Below are 20,406 nucleotides of genomic sequence, written 5' to 3' on the forward strand. Positions count from 1 at the left end.
ATGACAATCAACAAATCATAGAGTAGCTCAGCAAAAGCACAAAGCAGCCTAAAAACCAAGTAGTCTACTTACCGGTGATGAAAATCGTCAGAACACGTAGCTCAGGGAAGAATCAGACTCCCATTCTCCACTTATCTCCAAAGTCTCCTTGGCTCAGTCATGATTTCCCTTGCTCGAATAATCAAATAGCATATGGGGGGATTGCAGCTGCCCAACTCCATAAATGCGGCCTATGTCAAAGAAGTGCCAAAATTCGTTGACAGTTAGGTCCAAGTCAAAGAATTAGCTTAGGTTGAGAAAGCCCATCATCACACGGACTGCATTTGGAAGACACTGATCGGGGGCCCACTTCATGGAGCAAAGCACTTCATGGAAGAAATAGGGCATGGGAAAAGTAAATCCCAACACGAAGTAGTAGAGGTGAAACTTGATAGCTCTCTGAGCTCCACTACATGGTTCACGGCTGCTCCCCTCCTTGACACACTTCATACGCACCCCAGATGGAATGACATGCTTATATGCTTCAAGGAAATCTCTGAATGAGTCATTAGAACTAATTTTGAAGTAAGCAGCCTTGAAGTAGCCCACTTTACTCAAAGACTTGCCTTGACTATACGACGGTGGCACACCATCGTCACTTTTGTGGCTTGAAGAAGACATGCTCGAAGAAATTCTACAATTATACAAGGAAAAATCGTTAGATGACTGCACAAATATATATATATATATATATATATATATATATATATATATATATATATATATTATTGCATGGAGCAGCATACCAAGCCACAGCCCAACTGGCTGCCTCATGGACTAGTCCAACACGACAAGCAACCTAGCACACCAAGAGGCCCAGCACAGGGCTGCCATTTTCTCGGTCCAAAGACGTCGCGGCCCAATCCAAAAGAAGAGGGCTGGTGCCCAACGCTTCCCTCTCTCTCATCTCTCCCGTATGGGCCCAAGCCCAACGGCCCAAAAACCAGTGCCTCAGGGCCTCACAACCTCGGCCCAAGCCGAGAAGCTCTTAACCAGAGCCAAGCCCCAATTCGCCTCCGTAGCCCAGACCGCTGCACCCAGACCTCGGCTTGCGCCGAGCCACCGCCGCACCTAGCCGACAACATCCACCCATGGCAGCTACCATACCATGACCTTCCCAACCACTTTTTCACATATGGATCTAATTTCCAATTAAAGTGGGAATCTACATCAAAATAGGAAACAATCTTATGTTTCCTAAATCAATGGAAAATCTCTACACCTGCTACTCTTTTCTGCAAGTAGCCAACATATGTGGGGGTATTTGTGGAGCAAAAAATAATCAAGAAAATTATGAAAGTGACACATGGACTTTTGGGTCAAAAGGACAAAATTACCCTCGACACCAGGATTCCCATGCGTATGCAACTGACAATAACGGCTCAATCAAGAAAGAGTCAAAGGTGATCAAATTGGTTTTTATTCAATTCCCTCTCATCACCCTTCATCAAATCCTTATTCAAAAGGTAACTCCCAAATTTCCTATTTAATTTAGGATTAATTACCATGTTAATTGCAAGATATTATTTCACATAATATCTTGCAATTAGTCACCCAATTACACCATATATGGTTGGCCACTATTCTCCAAATAAGGTCGGCCACTCCTCTATAAATAGCCTTATTATCCAACTAAAAAGCTAAATCATTTGCTATTCATAAACTCCAAAACACATTCTTTTCAGAATTCTAATTTTGACATCAGAGATTCTTCGGCCAAAGTCCCCCCTTAATCGTGAGTGCATGAGGCTTTTGGCCTTAATCTTAAATGTTATTATTTTGCATATACATTTTCGTTAAAGGAGAAGACGGCGAAAATTTGCATCTACAGTAAGGATATAGTGCTAACAAATGAGCCTCAATAAAAACTGTATCGGGGTTTTCAACCCGGACTAAGGAAAAAAAATGTCCCACACCAAGCAACTTATATATCGTTGCTATCCTAAAAAAGGATATTAGAAAGTACATCCCAGAGTTTCTTCAAACCAAGTTACTTGGTTATTAAGTGTCAGACTTAACCTTGCTAGCTGGTGAGCAGCCTTGTTCATTTGACAACGACCATACAACACTTTCCAATAGGAAAATAATGTTAGAATCATGCAAACATCCTCAAAAATATGCCCATACGACACTTTCCAATGAAAGTTAATCTTAAAAGAGAGAATATTAACTATTTTACTAATTATCTAAGAGATAAATTTGGTAAAAAAATAAAAATATGCTGATGTGGAGTCGATGTCATTGGAACTATTTCAACATGAAGACAAAATTGGGTAATACTAATAATGGCTTTACCAAAATGCACTTAAACCATATTATGGCCTTTTTTTAGAGTGATTTAATGAAACACTCTTGGTACTGTTCACTTTTAACGAAAAATCATATTTTTACCTTTCCTCGGTACTATTCACTACACCTTTATTTGTTTTTTTTTTCATTAAAACTCAAGTTTTTTTGGACTTTTCGTTAGTTTTTTTTTTTTTTTTTTTTTTTTTTACTTTCCAAATTGTAACAACTCAAAAGGGTTTCGGCATGCAAGTGGTTTGTAACTTAGTTAGTTAAGAACATACGCCCTTGCATTTGAGGTTTTGTGCTCTAATCCCACTCCCCATAGTTTAACGTAAAATTATTCTTTCATTTGTATAAAAATAGAAAAGAAAAAAAGAAAAAAAAAGGAAAAAAAGAAAAAAAAAGAGTTTTCGGCATTTTCCAACAGGAGGAGGATTCTCTACCCTCCTATTCCCATCCCCTTCCATCCCCTCCTCTCACACATTGTTTTTTGTCTTATTATCTCTATAAAAAAAAAAACCAATATAAGATGTTGACGTGGCTTAACCGTGACCGTTTAAATAGGAGGGGATGGAAGGGTAGAGAGATTAGGAGGGTAGAGAATCCTCCTCCTTTCCAACAGGGCTCAATATGTCTGGCCAGGTTAGCATTCCCCAACAAGCATGGTTAGCATAGCTCAATAGCCCTGGATAGATCATGCACGAGCTGTTTTTCTAAAAGTAACTGTTATTAGCACTCCAAAAATCTCATTATACACTTCTCATAAGTGCATTTTTCTTTCTAATTATAAAAAGTTTGGAGTGCCAAATGAGATTTTTAGAGTGCTCATAACAATTCTCTTTCTAAAATGACATCGCCAAAACAATGTTGTTTTGAGTCAGGTATTGATAATATATATTTTTCCCCTATCAACTTATCTTGGTTCTTCAATTCCTCCTAGAAAAAAAGGGAGATTTTTCACACTTTTTTCGTTTCCTGCACGTTTCTTTTTATTTTGATTATAGAATTGAATAATTCAAATGAAAACAACAATTATAATTAAACAATGATGTGTGAGAGACTAAAATGAGTATGTGTTTATCACTTCCCACAAAACAAATCCTCCAATTTTCTTCACGAGAGGGATTCCTGCGTATACAAAAAACCAGCGAGCACTATGTGTGGGGCCCACTCCGCATTCCAAGAATCATTATACATATATGGTGTACTCGCTTGTTTCTTTATGAAATATAAACAAGAAGGTGAAGAACACATACAATTGAAGCGTGCTTTAAGTTCGATGTGAGCGTTCCACCATCTACCTTGGCTTTTTTAATGAACTTTGTATCTCTCTTCCTTTAGGTTCCAAAGTTGAAACCCTCTAATTTTCGACACCTCCTAAAACTACGATGGATGGAAGAAGTGAGAAGGGGTGATAAGGGAGTAAACAATTGCCCTAGGGAGGGTGACTGGCTATTATGGCAGTGATGGAGTTGTGTTTTCTACCTAAAATTAGACTCACCTTAGTTTTGCATGTGAGGATGAGTAATAGTCTTTTTTTTTTTAGTACAACGATGTATATTACACTAAAGGGAAGGGAGGAGGAGTTCAGCTAAACCATACAATGGGCAACCTAATTTGGTATCGAATTTGTTATTCATGAGATTTAAACCTAAGACATCTTATTTACAAATAAAGAGGAATACCACCAGATTGTAGTACTAAGTAGCAAGTAATAATCTTTTTTTAAAATGAACACTTGAACCTACTTGAGAACTTTTCTAGTTTCTCTTTTATGACCGGCCACTGATGACTCTTCCAACACACGCCATCACTTAATATTTGAATTTTTCAAATTTATAACAAAATTCAATCACCATTCTTCTAGTGAAAACCGGTCATGGAGTCCTTGGGCCCAATGAGCTCTGCCAAACCCGAAACTATTTCGAAGCCATTGAAGATGTTTGACTGCCATCATAATTAATTTTTTCCTTCCTTCAATTAATCACATTAATTATTTCATCACTTGTCAAGGATACAATGTTCAATTCATTAAGGTTGTAGTCAACGAGACAATGAGCGATGTAGAACCTTTTGTTTCAATTTTCAACAAATTCAAACCCTTTTGATTCAACTTCTTAGCAAGGCCAATGCCCTTGAGAAAAGTTTGAACATCCCCACCTCCTCCCCGACTCTGCCCGCCCTTCTCTTCACGCTCTCTTTTCCACGTCACTCACTACCTCACAAGACTCGACAACAAAAAAGATTAACCATATTTGTTTGAAAATAATCGTGAAAAAAACATTTTTGTAAGCATCTTATCTTTGATATCATGATGACAAGGTAATTAAGGAAATAATTTATTCTAAAGTAGAAATTGCAGAAATGAAATAAGAGCAAGCTCTAATTACCCCTTGCTCCTTAATCACCATTTATAACATAACAGTTATAAATCTTCCTTCATTAATTCTGCCGTGAAATGTCGTTTTGGATGAGTGGTTAGGGTGTGGGCTTGCTAAGCACATGGGGTTATCCCCGTGAGAGTTCGAACCTCTCAAACGACGTTTATTTTATTCATATTATTATTTTTCGTTAAATCCTATTTAAATCATATCTTCCTTTATTTCTGGAAGCTTGGTCGCCGCCTTCACCAAGTGCCCCCTCCGTTCTCAGCCGACTGATCGAGTCTCGGCGACTCAGTCAGTCAGCCTTTCAAAACCTAATTTCTCATGGTAATGCTGGGACACGTGTGCGGCAGTTAGAGCCCCTCCATGACCATAAAAGCCAATTTGTCTTTTGAGTGGGAATCCCAGTCCGGTCAACAATATTAATCATCATTTCGTCCCATTGAATTTTGAACAGCCAAATGAATTCTGAATGCGGCCAGTTCCCTTTGAAGTAGATGTCAAATTTTGGATGAAAATGTTTCATATTAAAATTCTTTTAATCCAAGCGTTATTAGCGAATTGAGTTTGAAATTTTGTGATTAAGAATTGAATGTGGCATCACCGTCAATTTTATTTTCAATATTAGCAGTTTAATGATGGTTTTCTTATTCGACTAACATTTTAATCAATAAAATTTGTATTCTAATAATTTTTTTTTAATAAATACAACCATTTGAAGTCCTATACTAATAAGAAAATATTATTTAACAATTTGATCAAAGAAAGAACCATCAAATTATGACATAAAATTTCAGACTTCACCATTGCTAAAAATTTCCTAAACTTTTTAGCCGCAAAAGGTGATGAGTGATAAGTATACTACGAAAGCACTTGCAGATTTCAAGATTCCAATTTGCATACACTCTAAGAGTCCACGGTGCCATTTTCCATTGGCCAAATCGGATAAATGATCATTATGGTCATAAGGTATTCGGAAGATAACCCATGTGCTGAAAAAACTCGGATTTAAACCCCTGTGGTGTACTCCGTTAGCAAATTTAGTCGATTTTTTCGTTAATTATCTATTAATACATGGGTAAAATTGTACTTTGACATGTGCACTCTTCCTCGTCTCTCTGCTTTCTATGTAATTTGAATTTTCACAAAACCAATTATGAGAAAGCCGTCATTGAGATCAGCAGGAAGCTTCAAGACTGGCCTCTCGTTGCTTTCTACGAACAGCAAGAATTGAAGGAATCAACCTTTCACTTGCAATGGAAACAAGGCTGCAGTTTAGAACATTTCGATGACATTGATTACCAAGTGATCATCGTGCTCTAATTGAAACACTTTTGAATTGCAGGGACTGAATGAATTAAAAGAATCAACCATCCAGGCAGCTTCAAGTATGGGAAATTATATGGATGCACCAGTTGATGAGACAATATTTGATATTGAGAAAGAGATTGATGATTTATTGTTGGTTGAGGTGAAGGAGCAGCGTCTCAGTAACCTGCTTCAAGTTGTATTGGTGGGGGATGTGTTACAGAGAGAGCAGAGAGACGAGGAAGAGTGCACATGTCAAAGTACAATTTTACCTATGTATTAACAGATAGTTAATGGAAAAAATCATTTTTGAACTAAATTTGCTAACGGAGTAAATCACATGGTTTAAATCTGAGTTTTTTTTAACACAGGACCTATCTTCCGAATACCTTATAACCACATGGATCATTTATTCGATTTGGTCTTTTCCATTTTGGTAAGGAGGAGTCTACGGTGTCATAAGCATTTTTGAATGTGTACGCAAATGAAACTTAAAAATAATCCATTGACCTAAATAAAACACTCAGTCTTTCATCCTAAACGTTCACGCAAGTGCAACTTACAAATAATCCGTGTGCTTTTAATATTTTTGGTTCTACAAGACGTAGACGGCGTAGAGTCTGAAAAAAAAATATACTAGAATGTTACGAGGCCAAGTGAATTAGTTATTTATGTAAGCAACCTTTAAGAGAAGAGATTTTCATTTTTTTTATATAAAAATGGGGATTAGTTGTAGGGTTCACACCATATTGAATTTTAACGATCCAAATCGTCTATTTTCAAGTTGCACCTCATAAATCATCCTTGCAAAATATTAGCCAAATCGGAAATGTTTAAGACATCTAATTGAGTTCAAAGAAATTAACGAATACTTTGTTATATAAGGAACAATGAAATTTTATTTTGATAATTTAAATAAGCAAATGGTTTCAAATTGAATTGAATTTTTGCAAGGATGATGTATGAATCGAGACTTATAAAATAGACGGTTTAGATCGTTTAAGTTCGGTGTGAAATCAGCCTCGCACCTAATCCCTATTTAAAAAAAAAAAAGAGAATCCCTTTGCATTAAGGGCTATATATATGTACACATACGCACACCAGAGTGAAAGGACTGAAAAAAGTGTATGAGATCGTTGAAAACGCTTTGCTTAGTTAATACTAAGCATGAAAGTTCAACCCTTGTGACACAAGACGCAACTTTATAGACATTAAAAATTTGAGTCAAAGGATAGCGCATATATATATATATATGTATATGGTTATAGGCCCTTTGTACAAAGGGATTTCTATTTTTGGGTAAAAACAAGGGCTAATTGTAGGGCTCACTCTACGTCGAATTTCAATAATTCGAACCGTCTATTTTGTAGTCTCGATTTATAGATCATCATTGCAAAAATTCAATTTAATTCGAAACCATTTGCCTATTTAATTATCACGTTGACATTTCATTGTTTCTTAGAAAACAAAGTGTTCGTCAATTTCTTTGAATTCAATTAAATGCCCCAAATATGGTTGAAAAATAAATGGTTTGGATTTTTAAAGTAAGATATGATGTGAGTTCAACAACTAATCCCTATTTTTATAAACTTAAAAAAATAAAAATTCCTTTCCCTTAAAAGCCTCCTGTATGATTGAACAATGTAGAGGAATAGAACAAACATCAACATGAAAGGTAGGAATATTCTTTGATTATGATTGGGGTTGTGTTAGCCTGCTAGGGACACAACTTATACGTTTGCATGGATTCAACTCGAGTTGTAATTTGTATGGACGAGTTAGAAAGACAACAAATTGGGTCAAATACATTACCAAGCTAATCAAATGCGGCTTTAATTTGTGTTAAGGGTAGAATATACTAATAACCATACAAAAATCACCAAACTTAAGTCCACATCATTCTAATTCTCATTTTCTGTAAGTAAGCATGCCAAAATTAGATATAATTTTTTACAGTACTCTATACATTTACTAAACATGGGTATAGAAATTATTCTAAATCGTGCGTAAAAAAAATAAAAAATTCTAATTAAATCTAAAAGCATTCACTCGTGCACATGAGGTCCTGAGTTTGATTCAATTTTTGAAAATTAAAAATCAACTATTTGATCCCATTCCCATTTTTTTTGCACTCTTCGATTCATTAATCCCTTATTTTTAGTAAGTAAATATGTCATAATTTATTTATTTGATAAAAGAAAACTCAATTTAAATCAAATTATAAACTTGCATATAACTATAATCAGTTGTATACAATTTTGTATCTACCTCCTCTCGATCAAGTAACAAGAAATATAAATATAAGGCTTTAAACAAGATCGTTGGTGGCAAATAAAAATTGCTTTAGTCCGGGTGTAAAACCGGTTTTTGAAATTTTATCAATATGGTTAAATCAAAATAAAAAATGGAATTGAATTGGGGAGGCGGGGAGTTGTACTTTTTAGACAAACGAACGGGAATGCATGCGAGAGCTAGCGGGGCCCACAACCGCGTAGACAAAAATGGGAATTACAATTTAGTACCTTCTCTTGCTTCTTAAATGGCCGTTGTTATGCCGTCGGATCAAAATGAATCGAAGACGAACAATATAAAAAAATTAACAAAATGTGACAGAAGTAAAAAGAATTAAAAAAGAATATATCAGAAGTAAAAAATGCGAGTGAATAGCACTAGGTGTGAAATCCTTTCGTGAAGGCGCTTGCCTTGTCCTATAAATATTCTCAATTCCTGGATTTTCTGCAATCCAGTCCATCCTGTTTAATCAAATTCCGTTAATTTCGCGTGAGTCTACGGGTAGCATATGTCTCAGAGGCCTACCGTCCCCCACTCTTCCTCCATCGCCTTCAGCCTCCATTCCCATCTCCTCGTCTCCAGTGAGATGAACCCTAATTCCAACTGGCCCTCTTAATCATCATTAAACTTTCTAATTATTCCTTTTAACTGGATTTTGGGAACGACAAACAAAAACCACCCATTTATTCTTATTTTCCGTTTCTTCCCCGAGAAAATTCGACATGGGTGTCAAAGGTTTTGTTGAAGGAGGCATCGCTTCCATCATCGCCGGCTGCTTCACCCACCCTCTTGACCTCGTCAAGGTCCGAATGCAGCTCCAGGGCGAAACCCACGTCTCGAACCCGGCTGAGCAGACAGTGCGCCCGGCTTTTGCTTCCGTCCACACAGCCGCCAGACGCGGCTCCATCCCCCTCGCCCCACCACAGCCTCCTGCGGTCCGTGCCGGTCCAATCACCGTTGCGGTTCGCATAATTCAGCAAGAAGGCGTCTCCGCCATGTTTTCTGGCGTCTCCGCCACCATGCTCCGGCAGACTCTCTACTCCACAACCCGAATGGGCCTCTACGACATTCTCAAGCAAAAATGGACCGACCCGACAACCCGCAACATGCCACTCCCCCGCAAAATCACAGCAGGATTGATCGCCGGAGCGGTCGGCGCCGCCGTCGGAAACCCTGCCGACGTGGCCATGGTCCGAATGCAAGCAGACGGGCGTCTCCCGGCGGCTCAGCAGCGTAACTACAAGAGCGTGGTGGACGCCATCGGCCGCATGGCCAAGCAAGAAGGGGTGACGAGCCTTTGGCGCGGGTCGTCGCTGACGATCAACCGCGCGATGCTGGTGACAGCGTCGCAGCTGGCATCGTACGATCAGATTAAGGAGACGATCGTGGACAAAGGGATTATGCGCGACGGGCTAGGGACCCACGTAACGGCGAGCTTCGCAGCGGGGTTCGTGGCGGCGGTGGCGTCAAACCCGGTCGACGTGATCAAGACTAGGGTGATGAATATGAAGGTGGAGGCCGGGGCTGAGCCGCCGTACTCGGGGGCGTTGGATTGCGCCCTCAAAACGGTGCGTTCGGAGGGCCCCATGGCGCTTTATAAGGGCTTTGTGCCTACGATTTCGCGGCAAGGGCCTTTTACCGTTGTGCTGTTTGTGACGCTGGAGCAGGTACGCAAGCTGCTCAAGGATTTCTGAACGTAGGGTTCAGAAAGTGGACGGTGGTGATTGTCTTCGATATGATGACGAAAAAAAGTACTTTCTAGGGGAAGAAATCCCCTCCGAATCTCTTTCACCAAAGCTCACCAATTAATCCAGATCCTTGAACTTTGATCAAACGGCTATAAACAGAGAACTTCTTTAAAAGTTATAATAATTTAAGCTATTTGATCAAATTTCAAAGATCCAGATTAATTGATTGGTGAGCTTTGGTGGGAGAGATCCGGAGGGGATCTCTTCTCACTTTCTCGAATATGGGCATGTGTCTTTTTTTTTTTTTAATAATTTTTTTTTAATTATTATTGTTTAAATTCCTTTAGATTGGGAAGGAATTAACTTAATTAAGAGGTCATTAGCAAAAACACAAAAACAAAAGTAATATATTAAGATGCAATATTGATTCTAAGCAATGTGCCATATAATAAACCTAAGTACTTGTATATTTGATTGTATTTCAATCCTCTTTATGTTTATCGGATTGTTAAATTTACGATATAGAGTGATGGTTTGATTCTATGATTTGGAGAACCCTAGTTTTATTTGGAATGTTCTTTCGTACCTCAATTGTGTACAAGTGAACACACAATTAATCTATTAAAATGAACTATGTGTATCGTGTTTCACGTTTGGTGAACTTATAAATGTTGAAACTAAACTTATAAAATTGGGCAATAGTTGAACATATTATGACTTACAAGTTCCTTCTAGATAGTTAAAACTATACCAAACTGTTCCAGTCACATTGAGTCACCGAAACCAAAAGTTTTTATACTCGTTGCCATTATTTGATGCTGGTAGTTTTATTCTGAAATGTACGGTTATGAAGAGTAAAGGGCTTAAGGTTGAAACCTCTAGACTAACACTTGTCGTGTGAAATGAATGTTGAGGTGCAATTTCATGAATAAATCTAAAACGACAACTGGAAATTCGGCTCAAATCAGAACCCAATGGAAATGAAAACACTTAATTGTTGATGGAGCCTTCGCAGTTCAAATTATTGATGCGCAGAATTCGCCATTTTGATAAGAAAATTCTAGCCATTGGTCAAATAATATTTCACTTTTCAATAATAAAGAAGTTCCGAGTTAAAATCAATACAAAAGCAAAACATTCATTACGATTTACGATCTTATACTTATGTCCAAGATTATATAAATAAGTCCATTATGTAGTTCAGCTGTATCATATACATACGACCCGATATGACGAGTTAGCTTTTAATTTTGTTTCGAGGGCCGACTCTAATCCCTTCACATTTGACATAAACCAACTAAATTTAATTCCGTCTGGATTTTAAATAATATCATCTTAACACGACATTGTCAATAATGCCGACCAAGGGCTTCGCCATACCTTTCAATTGCATCCACTACCTCTTCCTTGCCTAGTATTGGCGCCGTCTTTTCTTTTTTTTCTTTTTTGTTTTGGGGTGAATCACTATTTTTTGTTTGGTTACAAGTGAATCACGAGATTGTGAATTAAACATTGTAGAAAAGATAGAATTTGCATTTGCGTATTAAGTAATTGGGTTACTTCTCATATTAAATGTCAATTGATTTTATAGTGAAATTTAACATTCTTTATGGTATCAAAGCAACTTGTTCCGTCTATAAAGTCCAACGGCCATGCCTCATTCACATTATCCATTTTATGTTGTTTACGTGTTAGGTTTGAAAGGGTAATGCTAGGAAAACCAAAATTTTTAAACCAAATTATGTAAACGAAATGATGTGGATGTTGATTATTAAATTATTAATTAAGTGTCGATCGACCTGTTTATTTCCTATTTGTGACATATCATTTAATTTGCAAATTTGGTCTTCCTAGTAGTACTTGCTTGAAAGTTCACAATAGGAGAAAGAGACACCTTACATGTGTTCGTAAGTAATTGAGTTACTTCACATATTCTTAATTGGTTTTATAGTAAAACTCTAACATTTTTCACAAGATCGCTTCTTTTTTGGATGTAAAATTCATGCTCTTAACAATATTTATATTTAAAGATAAGATGGATTCCATGGAAATGATTGTTAGTGGGCATGATACTATGATGATTTGCATCGTAGATTGGGGTTAGTGCCTAATTATAGTCAATAGGCCTAGAAATTTCTAGGAAAGTGGTAAGACTCGAACAACTTGACAAGTTGGAATGGCAGGTTCTAAGGTTCGTTTATTTCGAAATGGCACTTTAAAAGTTAAAAGTGCAACGTATTTTGCACCACCAAATTCAATGGACCATTGCATTCATGCTTTAGCCCCACCATGTGTGCTCAAATCTCAATCAAAGTTTGTTCCTGTCTTGTAATCGTTATTAACACTCTAAAATATTTTTTTTTTTTTTTTTTTTTTACTTTTTCTCATAGATACCACAAAGCCGGTAGAAATCAAATCTTCAAGTATCGCCCTCTCTGATTGTGCTCAATATCATTTTCATGATTTGGGCTTTCTACGTAGTCGGTTTAGTAGTTGTTTCTCCACATGTCATAATATAAGTAGACAGAAAATATATTTTTAATAACCCTTCACTTATATTAGGACACATAATGTACTAATTTGTATTTCGGGTACTCCGCAAAATCTCTATCTATACTCAGGCCTAGTTCCCACATTTTAACACCAAGTGGTGCTTGTACATTCTTATACAAGGCATAAGACTTGGGCAAATGTCATTTTCGTTTTATCAGTTGGTAAATTACATTGCACAAAGAAAGAGCACCCTCTCTCTCTTCTCACATCTCGTTGCCTACACAAAAGTTCCTTTCAAACATTCATCTCCTGTTTTCATTTAAGCTCTTCAGGCAGAATTGTGTGTTGTAGATTTAGAACTTAACACATTTACAACCTTGTAAATATATTGCAGAGACTGTATGGAAGGAAGATTTGTAATTACAACCACCATGAAGGCCTAGGTGGGCATCCTATGAAATCTACATACAACTCAGACTCAAAATTTGACAAATTTTTTGCCACGTCAAAATTCGTTACTCGGAACTTTGTGCTCGTGTTGTCTCCTTAGTTCTGCCACTGGCCAGCGTTTCTTCTTCATTGGAAATGAAATCAAATAAGGTCGTCTTCTATGTTCGGTACACACTGCACCCACATAAAAAATCGTAGCTGATGACAGTATTTCTCCATGTTACATACGTACAACATCCTTCAGCATGGAATGTACTTCTTCCATCGATCCTGGTGGCGATAAGTCTCTTTCTTTCAACGAGTTCCCGCGTAGTCTTTGCATTTCTGATACAAATATGTCATCCAGGTTCTGCCATTATAAGAACAATGATTAGCACTCTAGTACAAGTATACAAAAATCATTAGTACAAATACTAATTCACATATTAAACATTTTATCTTGTTAAGATGAAATAGCTGCAATAACATGTAGATAATCAATATCTAGTAGAAAGTTCAACGGCTGAAGAGAAACTTACAGAAACTGCGACGCGCAAGCCTTTGTACTCCTCTTTCTTATCCTCCAAGATATGCAGTACATCCTACAGAAATTAAATTGGAAAGAAAATTAAATTTTACATGCCAATTCAAGACAGAGATGTTGTATCTTGTATGGTAAAAATTAAGAGCTCGGCTTACCTGCCCCATCCGGTCCCAGAACTCTCGGCAGAGTTCTACAAACACGGTAGGATCAACAACAGTATGGAGATGATCAACCATCTCCCGCAAAAGAACCTCCAAAGGCTGCATTCTACTTCGGACAACTGATTCCTCCGCCTTTGAGCATCGAATAATGTTCTTCAGCTTTGTATTGTTATGAACTCTAGTCTGTATTTACAAGGAAATAGAAGAAAAATCATTTATTAGTCAAACTCGTAAAGTTTTGTAGTTACACGATAGTTCGACAACATTGATGCACATGCACATTTCAAACTGAAAATTCAGTACTCACATTCTCATAAAGCTTCTCGACAATGGCTAGTCGGTAGGTTCTAAGTTTGGTTCTGAGTAGAGCAGATACGTCATTAAGATGTTCGCCTGTGGCACATCCATCGCGGATGCAAGAAGTCCGAGACATCAACTGGCTTTCAATCTGGGGCCACAGCACATCGAGCGTCCTCTTCATGGAATTTAAAAGGATTCCTAACTGAGAAATGATACATAATATTGAAGAGTATACCCTAAAAAGAAAGATCGAAGTTCCAAGTAGATGTTCAAGTAAGAAATAGAGCCTCACCTCATTTGGGACCGAATATGTGCTAATGGTTTGTCTGGATAATTTTTGGACATATTTGAAGCCTAATATTTTGTTTGTCAGATTATCCTTCAGCGGCGATAAAACATCAGCATAGTGCCTGTCCAAAGCTTCGATGATTGCCTTTTCAACATCCGCGATAACCTTTTTAACACACAAGCGATCTCAAAGCGTTAGTCAGATGATTTGAGGTTCAAATATGAAACAACACAGAAGGAGGCTACACGTGAAGTCGGAAATAAAAACATTAAAACCTCGAGAAGTATATTGCACTTACATTCTCCAAAGGAGATGAATATATCGGCCAGCGACTAACGATGACTTCAAATTCATCGAGCATTCCCTTCAGCTCAATGTGCACATAATCAACAAAATGAGTTGTTCCATATTCTGTCCTCACACCAGACCATTTTGCCTGAAACGAAACAACTTCTATCAGATTTATACCCAAAAATAAAAAGAAGAAGAGAGACGATACTCGAAATATAAAACCAAAAGGATTATAAAAGCATGCCAAAAGAGATATATACCTTATCTAGCTTGCACTGACCAAGCAAATGACGGCGCTTGTCCAGAATCCACAAGAATATATGTGCGTCGAACAGCTCTTTAGCATCAACTCCACCTTTAATTGGACTGGAAATAGTTTTACATGAGTAAAGATACAAAAGCTAATAAAGAGCACAAATTTACACCAGATAATTCACTTACCTGATATTCCACAGAGACAGATCCTGTTGAAAGTCTGCTGTTGCAATAATTAGCTCTGCAACCGGAGGTGATAGGCTTGGAGGAGGGTGTACAACAAGGAAAGTGCTCAATCTATTGCAGAGGTTAACGCTATACATGCATGATGAAATATTCGGAAGATCTATGCAGCTGCATAAAAATTTATAAAGAGGAACAATTACTATACACATACGAGTCATATTCAGTTATTCACCAGTCATCAGCTCTGAAGTTCAAGATTCTCAACAACCAAAAACACTCTTAAGTGCGGTTAACCACACTTGCAGATCCTCAAAATTGCACCGAGCATAGTCAATGCAATTTCGCCTATCTGCGTCTGTGGTTAACCGCACTGGATATAGTTACGCTAGTAAAAACAAAAATACAAGAACAAAATAGACTAGTTTACGGAATGGCATACATACCCCGGGAGGACATTTTGGTTTAGGATTTCTATGTCAGTCAGAATTTCATTTCTAATATTCAAAATCAAAGATTTCATCCTCTGATAAGAAGTAAGAAAGTCTTTCTGTGCCCCCTCATTACTGGTTAGAACAAGCTCATCTGTCTCGGCACAGATCATTCTTAACCTCTTGTTTGCGGCGACCTGCAAAGTCATTTCATATTCAGTAAAGCATAAAAAGGTTAGGCGAAGCTCATGGACGGAGAAGTAAGATTATCATACCTGAAAGAATTTCAATAATTTCAATTGTGCCTCAGGACTCAAAATATTGTTCAGAAGGGTGTATATCTGGACAGCAGGTGCCAAAGCAGGCGCAACCAATCCACTGGCAGGCCTAAAATCATCCACCATCCCCAACAGCGAAGATTCTTCAAGTGACTTGTAGTTCTCAAAAACCAAAGCAACCAACTTCCTTACTTGATCCTCAATCTTCGCCAGAATGCAGTGCTGCTCGATACATTATTTCAAGTTATAAGAGGAAACAACTATCCACTAACCATGGCTAACATCAAGGAACATAAACTGAAGAAAATTCCACATTTTATGTTCACGAAGGTAGTGTCATTCTCCCTAGCCAAAATATCTCCCCGAAAAGTCTAAAAACAATACGATGAAATCGAATACCTCTTGATGACTTAACAGATTTGTGCTCATTTCCTTCACATCTGCTAGCAGATCATTTACTAAGGTGAGACAATCTACGGTAGGGGTCGCGACATCCATGACATAGGAAAGGTATCTGCAAGTAGCATGAAAATTTATATATAATAGCCGTTAGAAGATCCATAGTCGGTAATATTCCACTACCTTAGTCCTAACATGATATCATGATAAGTTACTTTAAGTCCTAACATATTTCGCTACCTTAAATTGGTGTATGCCTTTGATACTCCATAGTAAGATGCAAATTCCGTCAATAACCACTTCCACGGGCCATGTAATAACAAATTTCTTTCCTGAAAATGTTGAACTTTCATTGCAATTTCTAAGACACAGTCATATGCCACGGTTTCTGCAACGGAACCATACTGGACAAGGAAAGAAGTGAAAAGAGAATATAAAAAACCGAACTCCAAAGATACGTCAATCAGTTTCGAAGAAAGGATTTAGCTATCGTTGAATATTAACAACCTTAAGATTACTATTTCCAACAGGACCACTTGAATAATCCATGCTTAATTGTATTCTGCCGACAGGTTCATCCTCCAGATCACTACTATATACAGGCCACCATCGTATCTTGTCGCCCTGCATTCAAAATACATATTTAATTCCAAAGCATAAATATCAACCTTCTTACAGATGGTAAATGAATTACTGAATTCTGAAAATTGTACCGGTTCATCAACAATAGCAGCCACTTTGACTAGGGCATGACCACAATGTTGTCCCTTGGAATTTTGAACTTGTATGATCACGCCATCACCAACGCTATTTGGAAACCTGTAGTAAAGCGGTCGTTTAACAATACAACTACGTACAACGGTACAAGTATGGACCGAATGAAAGAGTGAATGAAAAGAGAAAATAAAGAACAAGAGTACATACAACACACGGGTTTCACCAGATCCTGGTTGCATTTGTACTGCATCCTCTTCAGGTGAACTTGTCAATCTCAAGAAGCAGGAATAAGTTTCTGACAGAAAGAGGTCGGCAAATGTCAGATACTACCCACAAAAGAAAACCATCTGCACTTTAGTATCTAAGGGAATGCTTAAAATGTACAAAAGATTCACATACCTTGCGCTCCTTCATGCAATGAAGAGCGATTGCACAAAGTATTTGCCCTCTTTTTTAGGAAGCTTGATCCTTGTTTTATACATTTCCTTCCAGCTCCTAGGCAAGCCAAGCTCCAATGAGAAAGGGAACCGTTTGAGATCAACTTTATGTTCTGTGTAGATTTCAATGCAGAAGATAAAGTTGATCTCAAATTAGAGAAGCGCCTACGACATGAGTCATAACGAATCCTTGGTAGTTTTGGAGATGGGAAACTGCAGCTAGAAGGTTGTTCATCCGAATCCATTTTCACTTTACGAACTGTTGAATGACGAAATTTCAGTGAGACAATGAAGAACTTAACATTTTAATTGAAAAAGAAAATGAGGAATTCAATGAAGTAGGGTACCTTGCAATTTTATTTTTCCCGAAGCTTTCACATGTTTTGGAGCAGGAGCAGCTAACGTACTGATTGGCTGTGAAGGACGCTGTTCTGCCAAAAGTTCAGCTTCTGATTGCAATAATACATGCTGTAAACCGAATGCATCTCGCAACAGTGCGCTCTCATTCTCCAAGAAACCTTGAACTTCAGCGCAATATCTCTGAGCCCACGCATGAAGACAGAGCCTAACACACGCATCATAAGCGATTACAGCACACCATGTACCCTGCACACTGAATAAATAAAACCCCCAAAACTTAAAACGACTACTGGATCAGTGAGATAACTATCAAATGTAGAACAGTTCAGTGTTCTCGTAAAAATTTCTCTAAAGCACTTATATTCAATAATCAAACACCGAATCATTATGTGGTTATTCAAAATATAATTCAGCTATGTAACCAACCTTTCACTAAATACTGGGAGGCAAGCAGGTGAACGAAGTAGCGAGTTAGAAGTTCCATTGCCGGAAGAATAGTGCATAGGGCTGCTTGAGTAGACACTTTCTGTTTTTCTTAAACCATTAGTGTTTGCTGGAACACTCCAATTCGAAGTGTGAGCTGTGTTGTATGCTCTAATAGGTGAACTTGGCTCAACAACACGTTCAATCCCCGAAACAGAACCATCAAGTGGAGGAGTGATGGGATTACTATTCGAAAGCTTATTTTTGGATGTTGTTTCTATATTACCACTTGAATTGTATGATCCCTTCTGGGCACCACCATTGTTGCTTTTCGTTTGCCTAAACGGAAGTTCAGTACTAGTGATCGAATCAGACAATTCATATTCGGTAAAATCAGGGTATATAGCTTGGTTCCTTCCAAACTCCCCAGCCATTCTCAATTGGATTTTCTCCCTTGACAAACTGGATTCGGTCTGAATTTGATCACAACCCTGAATTCGCTGCCTTTGCTTCGATGCCACGCCTTTAGAACCCAAAGTATTGGAAGCTCTGTCATCCAAGGGAGACCATGCAACTGAGTACTTCCTATCAGTGGCCACATTCTCACAGTCAGAGTCTGTGTCCATGTCTGAATCGCCGCTATTCATTCCTCAAGTTGTTGACGGCAGACTGTACTTTATGTTTCTGTTACACACAAAACCATATTAGAAAATCTCTATGCCATGCGCGCGACCGCGCACACTCACAAAGAGTTGGCAAGTCATCAATGACTAGAAATTTCGAAGCCAACAACTTTAAACCGCAGCTAAATTCTTAACAAAAAGCACGTACCTCTCCAACCCATCTAAGACCATTTGTGTCCATCCCTTGGTCGAACACAATTGTCGAAACTCCTTTTGACCTAACAGATTCACCAATATCAAAACTTGTTTGTAGAGAAAATCTGAGAAGCAACAAACAAGACTCGTTTACTGGTCCGATGACAAGTAGAGTGATTAACCAAGTGCTTATGCTTTTGGGAATCCCTCTTTAAAAAAACAACAAATGATTTGGGGGAAGAAGATTGTTACCCCTTTTATTTACTTATTTTGTTTTTCTAAAGATCTTTTGATCAAACAGGAAACTTGTGAGAAAAAGCACTTTCCAAAGAAGAATAAATGTACTTAATAACTAAGAACAATTGAGATTTGAGACTTACCCAAATCAATGTCATAGAGCTTTTGAAGGCAACTCTCTAAAATTATTGGGTTTTGCTGTCTCTCTCTCTCTCTCTCCCCTCCAGGAAATCTTCCTTTTTTGTATCCTGTAAATTCCCTCTGGTTTTTGGTATTCAAAATAGGAAAACTTAGAATGCCCTACATCTTTTATATAATTGTTAGATTAAACATTCATCATTTCTAAAGATTTAATTAAGGTGCTTTGATCAATTGCCACCTCAATAATTTTCTATTTATTTAATTTCTAAGTCATTAATTTAAATGCATTTATATAGAGGCATAAGGTAGGTTAGCAACTAATTGCCTATAATACAGAAATTTAATTTCGTCAATCCCCTTCTATCCATTAGATTCCGAATGTACCAAAAGACCAAATGAACAAAAAATCACAAATGTAATACAAAACCAAATGTCTCTATCAGATAACCCTTTTCGTACATTTACATTCCAAATGTACCGAGAAATACAAAAAATCAATTCCACTATAAAACTAAATGTGTCCATATTATAGAAACTAGACGTAGCTATATAATCAAACAAATCTTTATTATGTGTTGGGTCTTCTAAATAATAAAATCTGACATAGGGATAAGAGGAAAAAAAACCGAAATGTCTAGGAAAAGTCGTGAAAAACTAAAATTCTAAACAAAATTGAACTTATGTGAAAAACTAAAAATTAATAACCAAAATTTTAGGAAAATGTTTGATCAAATTTTCAAAAGGAGTGTATGTTTAGTCTAAAAAATTAAAAAACGAGACGCCTATATCAAAACGTCCCTTCAAAATATAAGAAAATATTTTATTTTGGCTTGAAAATATTCAACCCTCCGATGGGATTAATTTGAAACAAAATAAAAGGGGACTTAGGCGTTCAAAAAAAAAAAAGAAAAAAAAAAGGGGACTTAAAATAATAATAATAATTAGGTTCTTATGATCAAGACAGAAGAGCATTTGAAGGAGACGTGCGAATGAAGAGATGCTGACGTGGCATGCGCAATCGCTGTTTCTCATAACGGACGAATTCTCTTCTTAATGGCGCGTCGTTTTTCCATCTCCTTTTAGGTTCACACATTCCATGCACCCACTTAGGACTTGAACTGCATTTTCCTTTCATTTGTGTCTTTAATCATAAGAAAAATAATGAACTGAAACTGATGCCTCTTCCCTATCGAGAAAAGCTTACCTGAAACGAGTTCATC

At 37.5% G+C, this 20,406-nt stretch overlaps 2 protein-coding genes across 2 annotated transcripts; one reads left to right on the forward strand and one right to left on the reverse strand.

The window, feature by feature from the left end:
* Positions 1-8,743: 8,743 nt before the first annotated feature.
* LOC137720895 (mitochondrial uncoupling protein 5-like) lies at positions 8,744-10,476 on the forward strand. The gene has a single exon (XM_068460018.1). It carries the CDS (start codon positions 9,035-9,037, stop codon positions 10,004-10,006), a length of 972 nt encoding a protein of 323 aa, XP_068316119.1. The 5' UTR covers positions 8,744-9,034; the 3' UTR covers positions 10,007-10,476.
* A 2,319-nt stretch (positions 10,477-12,795) lies between these two features.
* Positions 12,796-18,637, reverse strand: LOC137719864 (uncharacterized). Its single transcript, XM_068458863.1, has 18 exons — positions 17,994-18,637; positions 17,555-17,772; positions 17,170-17,466; positions 16,978-17,065; positions 16,767-16,872; positions 16,561-16,677; positions 16,294-16,457; positions 16,054-16,168; positions 15,652-15,876; positions 15,392-15,573; positions 14,949-15,116; positions 14,768-14,873; positions 14,515-14,652; positions 14,220-14,381; positions 13,935-14,129; positions 13,622-13,810; positions 13,462-13,524; positions 12,796-13,292 (listed from the first exon to the last, which is right to left on the reverse strand). The coding sequence occupies exons 1-18, from the start codon at positions 18,635-18,637 to the stop codon at positions 13,164-13,166; spliced, it is 3,306 nt and encodes a 1,101-aa protein (XP_068314964.1). The 3' UTR covers positions 12,796-13,163.
* Positions 18,638-20,406: the final 1,769 nt, after the last annotated feature.

Source organism: Pyrus communis, chromosome 16, assembly GCF_963583255.1.
Source record: "Pyrus communis chromosome 16, drPyrComm1.1, whole genome shotgun sequence".
NCBI lineage: Eukaryota > Viridiplantae > Streptophyta > Magnoliopsida > Rosales > Rosaceae > Pyrus > Pyrus communis.

Bases quoted from the DNA above. Each gene is read 5' to 3' on its own strand.
- LOC137719864 (XM_068458863.1), bottom strand. From the start codon at position 18,637: ATGAATAGCGGCGATTCAGACATGGACACAGACTCTGACTGTGAGAAT. The intron at 16,169-16,293 runs GTAGCGAAATAT...TGCTACTTGCAG, and splicing joins AAGGCATACACCAATTTAAG to ATACCTTTCCTATGTCATGG. The intron at 14,382-14,514 runs GTAAGTGCAATA...TGTGTTAAAAAG, and splicing joins ATTCATCTCCTTTGGAGAAT to GTTATCGCGGATGTTGAAAA.
- LOC137720895 (XM_068460018.1), top strand. From the start codon at position 9,035: ATGGGTGTCAAAGGTTTTGTTGAAGGAGGCATCGCTTCCATCATCGCC.